Source organism: Nilaparvata lugens, chromosome 12 (genome assembly GCF_014356525.2).
Source record: "Nilaparvata lugens isolate BPH chromosome 12, ASM1435652v1, whole genome shotgun sequence".
Lineage (NCBI taxonomy): Eukaryota > Metazoa > Arthropoda > Insecta > Hemiptera > Delphacidae > Nilaparvata > Nilaparvata lugens.
In genome coordinates, this window is record NC_052515.1 from 8,561,367 (window position 1) to 8,577,884 (window position 16,518).

Consider the following 16,518-nt stretch of genomic DNA (forward strand, 5'->3'; position numbering starts at 1 on the left):
TATTGAGCTGGAAAATTAAATTTATGAAACAAGAATAATTGCATCGATTTTTGTATAAATCAAGTTCAATTATTAATAAGAATAGAATAGAACTTTATTAACATAATTCAGATAATAAAAAAAGAGAAAAAGAAAACTTATTCACAAAAACACCTCGTTTGAAAAATGAATTCCAAATAACATAATATGTTCTCTTTCGACAGAGTAAAAAATGTCTCGTATACTTCAGGGTCGAATAATGATTGACGTTACAAAAATAATAAAAATATCCAAATGTAAAGGATGTATATTTTCGGACTTCATGTATTCAATTGAAGCTCGAATTAATAATTCGGCTGACGGCTTCGGCCAAGTCTAAAGAACTTTTTTTACTCTGTCGAAAGAGAACATATTATGTTATTTTGAATTCATTTTTTCAAACGAGGTGTTTTTGTGAATAAGTTTTCTTTTTCTCTTTTTTTATTATCGGAATTATGTTAATAAAGTTCTATTCTATTCTATTCTTATTAATAATTGAACTTGATTTATACAAAAATCGATGCAATTATTCTTGTTTCATAAATTTAATTTTCCAGCTCAATATTCCTTGTCAATTTGACACCAGCACTTAAGTACACTTTCTCAAGAAATGGGATAATTCCACATCCGGATGTAGAATTTCGAGATCTACACTTTGGTAAGATCACTAGTCCTACTTCCCTTATCAAGACCATTATAACATCTTAAGTCAGGTATTACAGATGAATATTTTGAGAATCTATGCTTGGGTATAAACACTTAACTGTAATTAGTTTGAAAATGTGAATAGCTTGCTGTTTGGATGGTATAAAGTATCATTTGGTGAAATGACTCAAGTCCACTCATATCATCTTTTTTCATGGACCAAACAACTCAAGTCATAAATCAGTAGTTTTAATTTTTCACTACTTTGGAGTAATAGAATCATGAATAAGTGTATCTTGAACCTACTTTGTAAGTTTCATTATGATAGGATCAAAAATATTCTTGAAAATTATGTTCGAACATACAAGAAAACTTTGGATTCCATTTTCTCAAAACTGCAGTTTTGAATTTAAGTGCTTATCACACTTAAACAAATATGTCATTTAAATCTGTATTTATATTTCAGCTAAATATCAATAAGTTATTGAGTAGAAAGACCATACGACTCTCAATCATAAAAAACCTCTCAGGAATAACAAATAACGCCTGGTATTATAATTTCAATTAACTGAAGGTACAAGTGTACATTCAACGAGCACCCAACTAAGAAATTAGTGAACAAAAGTTTCAGAGGCCATAATGTTTATTGTAGTTGCTCCTTAAGGAAACGACCTTGATCCTTAAGGAAGCGTTCGTTGTCCTCCAAAATTATAGTCTGGAACACCAAGATGAAGGACTATTATAGGTTGTTATCATCATAATCTTCTTAAAACATAACATACTCATCTAATTGTACTTGGAAGGTGATTCATAAACTCTAATTTGATCAATCGTTCTCTCTCAACTCCTCTGTTGCTCTCTCACAGGTTTACTCTTATATCTCTCTCTGTGTTTCTCACTATCTCATTTTTCCTCTTTTTATCAATCTCTCACTCTCCTTCTTCATCTTTCTCACTCTCTCCTACCAGTCAATTTTCTACCTCCTACCCAACTTTTCTACATCTCTTTCTATTCTAACTCACTCATCTGTAACGTTTATCTAGAACAAAATCACTGAGGTAACATATGGATGATAAGGAAAATGAATTAACCTTGAAGAAAATTGGTTTACAGATCAGACACTAGATCTTTATTAACCTTCCATTGCTTAAGGCTCCGGCATTGCTTACTCACTATGAATAATTGAATTCAAACATGAAATAAGTCTCCAAAAAACACTCGTAGCTCCTATAAATTATTCTTTCAAACAAACCCTTTATTTTATTCAGTAAATCATTATTAACCTTCCATAGCTTGAGGCCCTAATATTGCTTACTCACTATTGGTGATTGATTCAAACATTATTAAATACGTCTTAAAAAACACTCATAATTTCTATCAGTTATTCTTTCAAACATTCACCCCTTACCGCATTTCATTCATTAGATCATTATTAACCTTCCATTGCTTGAGGACCTAGTATTGCTTACTCACTATGGGTGATTGAATTCAAACATGAACTAAGTCTTCAAAAAAATACACCTTATTCCTATTAGTTATTCTCTTAAACAAACCCTCTATTCTATTCAGTACTTTATCATCGATTACACTGAATATTGTAACAACCAAAATCTTAAACATGTCACTACAAATAAGTAATTATTCATACTTACTTATTTCTTCTTAATTACTCACTAAATACACGAGACTGAAGTTATAGCAAGGGCTTTAGTTGTTACCGTATTTATTGTCGTTACTTAATAATATGAAATATTTCTTCTATGTTTGTTTTGAAGCATCTAAATTTTAAAATCCACTTTGTGAAAATAATTCAGGACTGAAAATTTTGTGAAGTCAACAACTACAAGACTTAATCTATTATTCGGACTATGTGTAACCTTCCCAGTTGTGTGTTGATGGGAAGGATATTATTTTATATCCTTCCTAGAGAATCGAAAATTATTTGTTCAAACACCGCCGATTTATGAAGTTACATTACAATTTTTATACTATCGTTACCTATTGTAATCGCATTCAATCTTTATTCTCATTGATTAATTTTTTATACTTTGTAAAATTCGTTGAATAATTAGCATTACCGTCATTTAATGTAAATCTATATAATTATATAAAAGCGAAATGGCACTCACTCACTGACTGACTGACTCACTCACTCGCAGAACTAAAAATCTAACGGACCAAAAACGTTCAAATTTGGTAGGTATGTTCAGTTGGCCCTTTAGAGGCGCACTAAGAAATCTTTTGACAATATTTCAACTGTAAGGGTGGGTTTTAAGGGTTTAAAGTTCGTCTTTTAGCATGTATATTCTTCTTATTCTCTTAATTATAATTGAAAAATGTCCATACCATATGTTAATATAGAACTATAATCTAGAGAGAGTACCTCTTCGAAACAGTTGTTAACTGGTAACTAAATTAATAATTTTGTCAGGTTTGCATTAGGTTGAGTTGACTTTGTTAGGTTGGCACCAAGTTGAAGATTGAAATGCATTTATCGCGGAAAAATTGATTGGGCACTGCTACTTTAATCAGAGTAGTTTGGGCACTGCTAGTTTAATAATATTCCTGGGGATATTATATTACTAGCCGTCAGGCTCGCTTCGCTCGCCATATCCGTTTAGCCAGACGTTTAGTCTGGGCCCCCGACTGGATCGTCCTACAAATGAAAATGCAGGCGAGCGAAGCGAGCCTGCTGATCTCATTCTTGGACGATCCAGTCGGGGGTCCAGGGGGCGGAGCCCCCTTTCTAGACGGATATGGCGAGCGAAGCGAGCCTGACGGCTAGTTAGTGTATAAGCCAGAGAATATTGAAACATACATGAATAAAGAACTCTAATCTAACCTTATCTAAATTTGGGAGAGGAATAGCACAACGTTACCTTTTTTCATCCCGTATCCTTTTGATGATGTAATTATTGTATGAATCAATAAAAAATGAATGAAGAAAGAATAAAGTTACTTCAGCAACTAGTAAACTACAACCATCAATATTTACTCATAAACTATACTTACAAAATTAACGAGTATTATAATGGAGAACTTTGACAATCTTTAAAGGATCTCTAATCAAGAAAGCTGTGAATTATATTATCTACTCCTATTCCCTTTTAATAGATTGTCATAACTCTCAACCTCAAATATCAAGCTTTAATTGAGTCTTTCATAATAATTAATACCAAATCTTTGCCTGTCATAAAGTTTTAACAGCTTCTGAACAACGTACAATACAATAATTCTTATGTAAAAAGAGTTATGACCTCGATATTTTACTACTGACATTATATTTGCGTTATTTCTTTTTGGTACCTACTCTTGTTGAAAGGTTGCATGTTTAAGATGCTGTGTATTTAAATTCTTTGGTGAAATTCAATTTAAAATGTCAGCATTAATTTAATGAGAAACGAAGTGTTATTTATTATAAGGAATGTTGACTGTCTGAACATTCTAGTTAAAATACTTTAAACTGTCAGTATTGTTTGAATGGGAGGCATTGATATTATATGTTAGGAATTCTGACAGTATGAAAATGAATCCCAGGATAGCTGTTTGGTTAGAGAGTGATATAACAGAGCTGACAAGTTATAACTGACACTTAAAATAACTGGAAGAATTGAATTGCATGTCCTTGAATGTCAGTTCATAAATAGTGTGTAATTTGATATTACTGTCATCGTCTAATTGGTGAAGAGATTTCTTATTTAGTATTCATCTGTAAGACCTTTGTTACACTTGCAGTAATATATCTCATTAGTCATGTTCATTGGTTAATCATAGAGAGTATTAAATGTATAATTTATACTCTCTGGTGGGAAGATCAATTTTAATAGTTATTTGTGCAACTAGTGCGCAAAGTGACAGTTTGCTGCACCGAAAGAAACGTTTACGCCCGAGCCGTAGGCGAGGGCGGAATGGCTTCTTGAGTGCAGCAGAGGAACTTTGCGCACGTATTTCACATTAAATTTTTCCTACAGTTACCATTGAATATGAAAAGTTGGTAATTATGGGTAAAATTGCCTGAAATGCATCAAATGTTTTTCTGTGTAATTTTATTATTGATAAAAACCTCAATTTATTGTCAAATTGAATAAAAAATGTTGTCCTTGGTTATAATATATAATTAATAATTAGCGCGTTGTGCTTGGTTGCACGTCTGCTCACTATAGCAGCCACAGCAGTCACTGTTACCAACTTCATTTTGATTTTGCTGCACTTTTGCTCCATATAACCTACTAAGTATTTTGCGTTGCCATGTTGCAAATCTGGAGTGCAGAAAAATTTTTCCCGCACTAGAGCGGAAAAGTGATTCTTTGCGTTCTGTAATCAGTGCAGCAATGGCCACTTTTCAACGTAACTGTAGGAAAAAGTAATTTACTGCTCATGTTCAAATGAGGAATATCGGGGAGTGCAATGACAGCAAGCATTGAATAGGCACATCAGTGTTTAATGTTGAATCTGGCCTGGGTTACAAATTCAAGTTCTGTCGTAAATTTGTCGAAATCTTTCAATAATGATTGATGCTATTTATAAGAAATCCTGACAGTTTGAAGTAAGGATCACCATAGTGATAAACTTAATTTGCTTGCTGGAGGTGATGTGCAAATAAGTTCTAGGCTTGTGCGTGAGTAATAATAATTGACCGAGCGAAGTGAGGTCTAAGATTCAAGTCGACGGTTTTCCATTTCTCTTAATGTTTATATTTTTGTTTATATATGTTCTGCATTTACGGCGAAACGCGGTAAATTTTCTAATTGCGCGTCGACGTATATACAAGGTTTTTGGAAATTTTGCATTTCAAGGATAATATAAAAGGAAAAGGAGCCTCCTTCATACGCCAATATTAGAAAAAAACGATAGAATTATTCATCATAAATCAGCTGTCGAGTGGATTATAAATTGCATGTAATGACGCATGCGATTCAATATCTCAATGTAATTTAGTGAAAAAACAGCTGTTGTGTGGAGTATTGATTGCATGCAGTGAGGCATGCAATTGATAACTTGAAGTAGCATAGTATTTTCTCCCGACTATTCTCTGCTTTCAACTAGGTAAGCTTTTGATAGCAGTAGCAAATACATCAAATTATTAGCATTGTCGATACAACAACCCAAACAGCCATTAGTCGTTTATACACCGATATCTCGCCGACACGACAGGACAGGACAGAATTTACTCTGATGGGCAGTATTAGAGGAGACTGATAACTGCGCGAGGTCTACTGTTCGCAGAACTACTAGTAATAATATCGAGTGACTATGGCTGGCTCTGGTCTGGTGCCAGAGTTTTCAGGTCGCAAATGATCAATTCCAGGGCCTCTTACATGACCTGATTCCTATAAATCAGGAGGCTGGGACCGACGGATCAAAGTGTCCATCCGAAACACGGTAGTGCGTGAATGTGAGATAAGCGGGCGTTCATGTTCAGATGGGTTTCGAACCACCAACGGTTGGTGTAAGTCTTTAAAACTCATGCCTTCTCAAATAATAAAGTTTCGAGTATGAACCAAAGTTATGAGAGATCCTTTTTATACTTGACAATTTACGTGACCTTTTTGAAAAACTGAAAACTTTCAAGCTCTTATGATCTATTTATTTTCAAGTTTATGATATTTTATGCTTCTCCTACCTGAATCATGTATTTTGAAGAGAGTAAATAAAATAAAAGCAACAAGCTTTAGTAGTTCTATGATTAAATTGGTAAAGTTTTATGTAGTGAATGCAATATTTGGAAATTCTTCATTATGTAACACTTTTTTATTGACTATCCACTGGTTTTTACTATTTTACGGTAAAGTGAGAAAGTGAGTATCCTGCGTGGAAAATAAAGATATATGTTTCTTAGTATAATCCGTCTCAGGAATTCAAGTGTGAAAAGTGATAAGAAAATAAGAAGTGATAAGAGTGAGAGCGACGGAGTGGAATAACGGTAGAGAGAGAAAGAGTGAGTGGATGAAGGAGATTGGGAGTTGGAGACTGAGAGAGAAGGAAAGAAACAGCTGAAATCGAGAGTGAATTGATACAGTGACTCAGTGAGTAGGAGAGGAGACCTTTTCTTTCTCTTACTCCTCCTCCACCACCTCTTCTTCATCTTTCTTTTCTTCTTTTTTATCAGTAGTAGAAGGGAAGGGAATTCTAAACAAGAAGTGGTACCATATTGGTTCAACTAATTTAGCAAAAGAGAGGGAATCTGAGTACTCTTCAGCTTCAAATTCATGTGGACTTCTTCATCACCTCTTTCTCTTCTTCCTCCTCCTCTTTCTCCTCCTATTCCTCCTCCTCCTCCTTCTTCTCCTCCTCATCCTCCTCTTTCTCCTCCTCATCCTCCTCTTTCTCCTACTCCAAACTCCCTCATCTCCCATGGGTTACCAGCATAATATCACAATGAACCAAATGAATAAACTTAGACCTCAGTATCAAACTTCCAAGATCGACGGACGCTTGGAAAAAATTGTGTACCTGGAAAAATGTCTAGTGCCGGTTGAATTTGTGCTCTTAATTTAAGAGATTCAGGAACACAACTGAGATAAAATATCGTACAGAATTAGTTTTAAGAAAATTTTTTTTATAAGTGTGATGAGTTTTTTTAAAGAAAATTATGTAGTTGTGATTTGAAAAAACTACACAAGCGGAAGATTCAGTAGTACATTATTTCACGAAGATTTTTCAGTGTACAATTCGCATTTTAAAAAGAAAATCAGAGAAATTACCATTAATATATTAGTGTACTAATGTATCCAATGATAATTATTTCATGCAACGAGAAACAAATAAGTGAAAAATCGACGTTTCTAGTGAACTAAAATTGAAAATAAAATGTTGTTCGACAGAAGAAAACTGTATCAAATGTTGGTAGGTGACAGTTTAATATGTGTATTGGTGTATTTATTTGTGTTAATAGACTGTTGTGGGATTATAGAGGGAGCAAGGCAGAGGAGGATATCCCAGAAAGAACTAGAGGCTATGAGTGCGGTAAGTGCTTTGAGTGCTTTAATTATTATTAAGTTTGATACTTATCAATTTTTCCAGTTACCTTTGTTGGGTAGTGAACAAATTATTATACTGGATTATATAAGATGAAATATCGATGTTTTTCGAAATATTTAGAAAAATTGTAAGTTGGTAAAAGTGAATAAATTTAGGTATTAGCTGGAATGATTATTTGGTCGAGCGTAATTTACAAAGCGTAGTTTTGTAGACTAAGTCTGTGCAAAGGCTTAGCTGTGTCAACTTTCTATTGGTGACATTTTTTTCAAAGTTTTTCGATTTGTATACTATCAACCTATCAAAATGAAAAAGTTTTCTCAGGTCAAACATTTTTTCTCCGATTATTACTTTTTGAGATATGGGCGTCAACATGAAAATTTTTGGGACAGGTCATTTCAAATTCGGTAAAAAATAAATTCATGAAGTTTTGAGGATGAATCCTATATGGTATTGTTGATTGAATAAAACAAACATTTTCTGAAAATATCAATTTTTAAGAAAGTTATTCAATTTACCAAAAATAACTTCAAATTTAGTTTTTATTAAATAAACCTTCAGTATATTAGGCTAATAAACTAATCTTATTAGAAAACTAATCTTATTTTAAAGATATTCAGTTTGAAAGTATTTTTCTAGAAAAACTATAATTATAACAAGATTTGAAAATCTTTTCATTGAAGGAGGTGCCCCCACATGAGCTCATGGCTTATGCCTGGGTAATGAGGCAGATATATTATTATACCAGGAGTGATCAGTGGTCTAGTGGATAGAGTGCTTGCTTAGCAGCATAGAGATCCCGGGTTCAAACCCTCTCATAGCCAAAAGTTTTTTAAGCAGATCACTCCCGTGTTATCGGATGAGCACGTTAACTGTCGGTCCCGGCTGAAGTATGACAGTCGTAAGGCCCATTGACGGCTTAAATGATATATTCAGGCGGTGGGACCTTCCCGCAAGGGACTCCCCACCAACAAAAGCCATACGAATTTACTTTATTATTATACCAGAATACAGAACTTGTTTTCAATATATTTCATCAATATTCCTGAATGATGATTTGAATCATTCCACATAATATAAATATTATAGATTGAATTCCCATCTAGCTGTTAACACTGTTGTCAATATTTACAGTAGCAGAAGTCTTCGGGGTGATTTACAGCATTCAATTAGGATTTTCATTCAATATTATAATTTATTATAGATTGAAATAAATTGGTATAATGATAGGGAAGATACTTTGAAGAATGTGAAGCTCTAGATTCTATGGGTTTCTCTGCCTGTGAATAAGTGCTTAACGTCTCCATGAATCCTGGGCTTGCTATTAAGGTAATGGAAGGAGTCAAATTGGAAGATAAATGGATTCACATTATTTTAGATAGTTCCCTAATCTCCTGAAAAAGATTTTTCTCAAGCACAAAGCATAAAGCTCAGGTGGACATCACCTTCAGCAAAAAAAAAAAAAACTAAGTCATGCAATGGATCATCAGTTCACAAGCGACAATTGAAAATAGATGACAATTAAACGAGAAGTTTAATATATTTGTTTCATCTATAATATAATAAAGAAAAGAGCCTTAGGGATAGGAAATTCACGAATGACGCATCATCACTGATTAACTTGAAATTTTGCATTAAGATTCCGAATTCACCGAGGATGGTTATAGGCCTATTTCAAATTCTCGAAGATTTCAGTAGGTCAAGTTTTTAGACCCTTGCGGAGCACGGGTTACCTACTATAGTGAGGTCCACGTTATAATGACAGTATTTAATCAACTTTGGTTTTGCTATCCTTGTCTATCATTCGACAAAGCCGGTGGTACTATCCTTTTCTAGGTCCACAACGATGACAATTATGTTTTTGACAGTATAGAAATATAATTAATTAATGCAGAGAATCGGCATCGCTATTCTTCTATCTTCATCCACTGCCATTATAACATGGACCACACTATAGTACGTCATAAATGAGTTTATTTCATTATGAGCTCGTGTATTTCAAGAATCATTCTCAACTAAGATCACCAGCATTCCATTTCTTAATGCAAGTATACAGTAATGCACAGGTATATCATTAACACAGTATTATCTAATACTCTTAACAGTACTTTTATCCTATTGTTATTCAATAAACAAAGATTATTCAGGTGGGAGCAGTTCTTAAACTAAGTTCCCAGTATCAGTTCTCTGTAACAACCTTATAATAATAATGGAACCTACACGGACTTTCTTCGTTGTATTCACGGAGCGCTGTTTAGTTGTATTCAGAAGATTTATGCTATTCTGTGGGTGTGTGAATAGATATAATACTGTATGTTCTCGATACCATATACATCTGTGATGCTCTTTCATTGTGGTGGATTGAGAAACTGTATTTCGTAAGGGGAATTCCAAGGTTTAACACAAGTCATTGATATTTTGTTCATAAGTAAATAAAAGTAAATTCGTATGGATTTTGTTGGTGAGGAGTCCCTTGCGGGAAGGTCCCACCGCCTGAATATATAATTTGAGCCGTCAATGAGCCTTACGACTGTCATACTTCAGCCGGGACCAACAGTTTAACGTGCCCATCCGACAACACGGGAGTGATCTGGTTAAAAAACTTTTGGTTGTGAGAAGGTTTGAACCCGGGATCTCTATGCTGCTACGCAAGCACTCTATCCACTAGACAACGGATCACTCCATTTTGTTCATTATTGAACACACGTATTTTACTGGATTTATGAACTACGTGATTAACGTCATAAGGTGATAAGTTTTTAGTATTTTAATGATAGCATTATCGGGGCACCGAGCTTCGCTCGTTATTTTTATTTATTGATAAACAGAACACAATTCTCTAAAATGATCGTGTTTATATTTCACAGCTGGCTTTATGTCATTTTATGAATTTCGGGGATGCGATATTTTGATTTTTCACATACTCACTCGCTCACTCACTTTTTTACTATCCACAGCTGTTTCACCCAAGGATGAATCATCCTTTCAATGTCGTTCAGCGAGTTTTCCCAAGGATGAGACCTAGTGCAATCGAATTTTTATATCATAAACCTACTATGTTCCAAATTCCGTGTAAATCATTAGAGCCGTTTTCGAGATCCGTTAAACATAAATAACCAGATATAAAAATACAAATATACAGAAATTGCTTGCTTAATATAATAGGATTTTAGTGATAGATACTGAAGTATTAAGGTGATGAAGTATTAAGTATGATTAAGTAGGTGAAGTAGTAGTATGATTAATTAGGTGATGATTAGGGCACCTGAACTGTGTTTAAGGTCAGGCACTTTAATTAAATTTACTGTTTCAATGGCATTGTTGAAATATGTTGGGATTCTTTTGGTAGGTTTGTCAGGGTATTTTAGTATTTTGTTGGAATTTTTGTTACAAAAGTACCTTCCCTCTGAAAGTTTCTTGGCACAAGTTTCAATGAGATAATTGCTTATTCATCCAAGTACAACATCATATTTTACTCAAGTGAGGTCCACGTTATATTGGCAGTAAAGAAAGATAGGAGAACAGCGTTGCCGATTCTCTGTCTTGCCACTGCCTTCAAGAGAGGATAGCTGATACCGGTATAACTTATGTAATATTAACATTGTTCATTCTTTTGTTTTAAATAATTAGGTCTACGCACAGGTTTTACCTTGTAGGCTACTCCTCAAACATGATTGACATAAAAAATATACTGCAGTTTTGGGAGTATTTTTATATATTTTAATAGTATTTTTCTTGTATTATTTTTAGATTTTATAACATTCTTCTTCTTCTTCTTCACGTGCCTGCTCCGTTTCGGATGTTGGCTATCATAATGGCTATCCTGATTTTGTCGACGGCGCTACGGAACAGCTCTGCAGATGACTGGTGAAACCATAGCCTCAGATCACAGAATTAATAATAGCAGTTTCAATTATAGAAGTTTTAAAAATTATAGAAGTTTTATAAATTAATTATAGAAGTTTTCTCTGCTCAGATTTGCCAGCCATGAAATTCTCCTTCTGCCAGGTCCCCTTTTTCCGTTGATTTTTCCTTGAAGGATCTCTTGCAGAAGTCTGTATCTTGAGCTATTTCTCATAATGTGGCCGAGATATTGGAGTTTTCTACTTTTAATGGTATTCAAGAGCTCCGGTTCTTTGTTCATTCTCGTGAGAACCCTCTTGATTAGTAACTTTTTGCGTCCAGGATATTTTCAGCATTCTTCTGTACAGCCAGAGTTCAAAAGCTTCAATCTTTACCATTGTTTCTTTTGCGAGGGTCCATGCTTCTACCCCATACAACAGAACGGAGAACACATAGCAACGCAATAGTCTCAATTTAGTTAATAGAGTAAGGTCGTGACTCTTGTAAACCTTACTCAATTTATTGAAGACTACTCTTGCTTTTTCTATGCGGCATCTTATTTCTTGTGTGTTATTCCATTTCTCATTGATGATGGTACCCAGGTAGTTATAGTTTATAACATTATATTACTATAATTGTGTATGTTTTTTGAGAAATAAATTTGAAAATTTGAATTTGAATTTGAAAATAATCAATTATATTTTTAATCAAGAAAATATGTTTTCCTATTATTTAATAATACATTTCCATAATTGATATTAAATATTCTGTTGATTATATTCCTACATTGCTGGAAAACGATTTGGCAAAGCTGCGGAGGTAGTAAGGAATAGCGCTGTATGCTTTGTCGGATGATAGACAAGAATAGCAACATCATTTTCAGTCAAATACCTTCATTATAACGTGGACCTCACTGTAGAGTTCAAAATGTTTTAGATACTGTGATACATGGTTAGTCTAGACAAGACTAAAAGACAAGACTTTATTTTAGTCACGTTTAGTCATAATACTCCACATAGTTACTTATGAAGACATGTTTAATTGCAATGACTAATCCGTGTGAGTTGCGTCACAAGCAGCTATGTGAAGTATTGTGACTAAACGTGTCTGATCATGTCTTGTCTTGATTAACTGGTATGCGCCTAGCCTAAGCATTGTTAGGATTTATGTTAGGGAATGTTTTTATTAGGAAGTGACAGATTGGGAATTAATTACAGCGCAGCATAACATCTGAATAGATCTCTCTGTCAATAGAAGCCTCAAGAATTTGAGACTCTGGAATAAGCCTCAAGTTTTAGGCTCCTATAGGAGCCTAAAAAAATTTTCAAGGTCTAGTACGAACTAAGATTAAATGAATCGAGCTTTTAATCTTTATCTATAAGGAATCACTATAACATTTTAAAAAACTCCAAAACAAGATCTGATTCACTTAAGGAAAATAGTGTAACATTCCTGACATTCTCTCATTATGCTAGGATTTCTAAAGACAATTCCTATCAAAAACATTCTCTATTGCTCAATTCAACGTGCAAGAACATCAAAACTATATTCAAAATATGCTATCATACTAGTATTCGTAACACTACAAGATTGAGAAATATTTCTAGATTGTGAAAGTGATATTATAATATGATAATCACATTATTTCACTCACCATTTTAACTGTGGTAACTAGCTTATAGATATTACTCTGTACTCTCACTTATATTCATATCTACTCAATATCTATATCCATAACTATTCTATATCTATGTCCATATTCTGTTCACTTATATTCATCATATCTAATCAATATCTATATCCATATCTACTCTAGACTATATATATGTCCATATTCTGAATCGCTCAAGATACTAATAATACTATTGTACATATATATCATATTATAGACTATAGTAATAGTGATAACAGTAAAACAGCGACCGCATTAAAAAGAAGAACTATTATTATCGTCGTGTACATTTCCAATAGAAGTCAGTAATAATAATATCAATAATTCATATTTGAGGTTGGCGCTAGTGAATGTCATGAGACGTATATGGCTCTATAGTGAGTTCCACTACAAAATGTCAGCATTAGTTGAATGGGAAACATTGGTGTTTTTTATGAGGAGTTCTGACAGTGTGAGAAGTGGATCTTACTTGGGAAAGATACCGTACTGAAGTAGAATATCGAGTTGAATCAATTATATTTTAGATAAAAATAAAATATATGTTATGATAGTTATATGGAGTTCAGTGATCTAGAAATTGGAATAATGAGATTAGTCACTAATTTCAACTGGATTATTGGAATTTTGTTTTTCTCACTTTGAAATCATGCAATAATCACATTATATTTCGTTATGAAACATTTCAATCTGACTAGTAGAATATTCGTCCACTCGTCCAGCTCCACCTATCGTCTTCTGATGGGTTACTTGAATAAAATATAGTTTTTTGCTTGAGAAAAGCCCAATGTTTTATTTTATTTGATGTTCTATCTGATACAGAATACAGGAAATATTGATTTATTCATTCATTTATTCATCCATCTATCGATTATTTTCTGGTTTGGAATCAATAGAATTAGAATTCTTTAAACATTTCTGAATTATTTCTATACTAACTATAAACCAAAGTACAATATTTGCTCTTTCACAATCTATAATGTCCAAGATACATCGTGCTCTTTAACAGATGAAAATTTCTTTAGAGCATAAAATTTATAGTATAAATACTATGCTATTATTTCAATAGAGTTTAGCAAAATACCTTTCAATAACACCTACAATTCTTCATTTATCTCTACTTCATTCACATTTGCGTCAATTAATAAGTTCACATTAGGATACACAAATGTGTATTCTAATCTCTATCTGATTCATTCCGATACTAATTATATACCGTAAATTCCCGCAAGGAACTCCCCACCAACAAAAGCCATACGAATTTATTATTTTATATACCGTAAGACTGATACTAGAACTCATCATTAACATAGCTGTACCATTATAATACTCATTATCAAAACCATAGTCAGATTCGCTCCCAATTTCCAGCATTATTATTATTTAACAAAAATTCCAATTGAATGTTGTAAATCACCCGAAGACTCCTGCTACTGCAAATATTGACAACAGGGTAAACAGCTGGATGGAAATTCGATGAGCGCTACTATACAAAAATTATTTTTCAGCCCGGGAAGATTTTTTTTGGGTGATTTACAGCATTTAATTGGGACTTTCGCCTAATAATAATTATTCATTAATTAGCATTTGAACAAATGCAACTTCCAATATTTATTTCCATCTGTTTCAGCATTATTTTAATGGGATGCATTGATGTTATTGACCGAGCGAAGTGAGGTCTACGATTCAAGTCGACGGTTTGGCATTTCTCTTAATGTTTAAATGTTTGTATGTTTAAATGTTTATATGTTGCGCATTTACGGCGAAACGTGGTATTAGATTTCCATGAAATTTGACAGGTATGTTCCTTTTTTAATTGCGCGTCGACGTATCTACAAGGTTTTTGGAAATTTTGCATTTCAAGGATAATATAAAAGGAATAAGTAGCCTCCTTCATACGCCAATATTAGAGTAAAAATCAGACTATAGAATTATTCATCATAAATCAGCTGACAAGTGATTACACAGATGTGTGGAGAAGCCAGTCTATTACTGTATTTCCATAAGATCTATAGTTTCAATCAGGTACTTGTGGATGAGAATACTGCGTGAGGTCTACTGTTCACAGAACTACTAGTTTATAAGGGATTATGACAGTTCAAAGTGAAACTCACTAATCTTACAACCGGCATCCCAATGTTCAAATCAGAAGCAACTGCAACATTATATTATATACACCCAGCATACTATATACTGTAATACATAAAATATACATACATAAAACTATGAAGACTCCTTATGGAACTGCTTGTAATAAATGTCAATTCTATTTACTTTATAATATTCGTTCCTAATACGATAAAGCACCTCTGTTATGAAAGAGAACTCAGGTTATCATAGTCAAATTAACGCATGTGGGTCACAATACTAATCCTAAATTAAATAATAAGTTGGTCGACCTCTAGTTTCTATCTAACTCTAATTTACTGTCATAATCCACTTGCAATTTGAAGTCAATCAGAAAGCTTGATTGTGCCTCATTAGTTGGAATCAATTTATTTATTACTCCAAATTTATTTCTCCAGTTCATTACGTTGATTCTGGTTGCGTCATTGATAAAATTGAGGTAAAAATTGAGTCTTGAAGTATAGATTGAGTGGTTGATCAGGACATACTTATACTAATAGTGTTACTAATTGAAGTAGAAGAATTTTGATATACTAAATTCAAGAGTAGGAAGTGGAAAATAGTTGTCAGCTTGGATAATAAGGAAGAAATTGGTTTTATTGACATTGGTTATGGAAGTTTCTAAACTTATCGTTTTCAAATTTGGAAGCTTATTGAACTAGACTACTATATTAAATGATCATCTTCCTCAATATTAGTTTTTTTCTTTCTTTTTTCTTCTTGAGATGATGCCAGTATAAGCTGTAGGCTTGTGCTCTTGCGTAATCACAATTGATTCATCAATATAAATTCATTCATGGTAAAGTTTAAGAGAGGAGTAAATGTGATCAACTCAAAACTTTTCTTTCTCAAATATTATTGTGATATCGTTAGTTCCCCAATGAGGAACGAAGTTAAAATCTTCAACCTTTAGTTTTAGGTAGGATCCGAACCGAAGGTTTTTGAAAATCATAACTGCCACTTAACTTGAAATCAAGCAGTAACTCTTTCTTCTTCTTTCTCACCTTCTGTTTTTCTTTTTCTTCTTCTTCTTTTTCCTCTTCTTCTTCTTCTTCTTCTTCTTCTTCTTCTTCTCCTTCTCTTTCCCTTCACGTATCTGTTATTTCTTCCTACTCCTCCACTTTTCTATTCGAATGACACTATTCCAATCCCATTCTATTCGTTATTCTTATTTAACCTATTTTTTTCTTCTTCTCCTCGTACTCTTATTTCCTCATTCTTTTTCTTCCATCAATCAC

At 33.3% G+C, this 16,518-nt stretch overlaps 1 protein-coding gene across 1 annotated transcript in view; it reads left to right on the forward strand.

Moving 5' to 3' along the window:
* Positions 1–7,069: 7,069 nt before the first annotated feature.
* The window catches only part of LOC111052171 (lipase 1), a 34,927-nt gene continuing 25,478 nt past the window's right edge, over positions 7,070–16,518 (forward strand). The window contains exon 1 of the mRNA XM_039438868.1: positions 7,070–7,629. Coding sequence (XP_039294802.1) covers positions 7,474–7,629 — 156 coding nt within the window. The 5' untranslated portion in view covers positions 7,070–7,473. The remainder of the gene's footprint in view (positions 7,630–16,518) is intronic.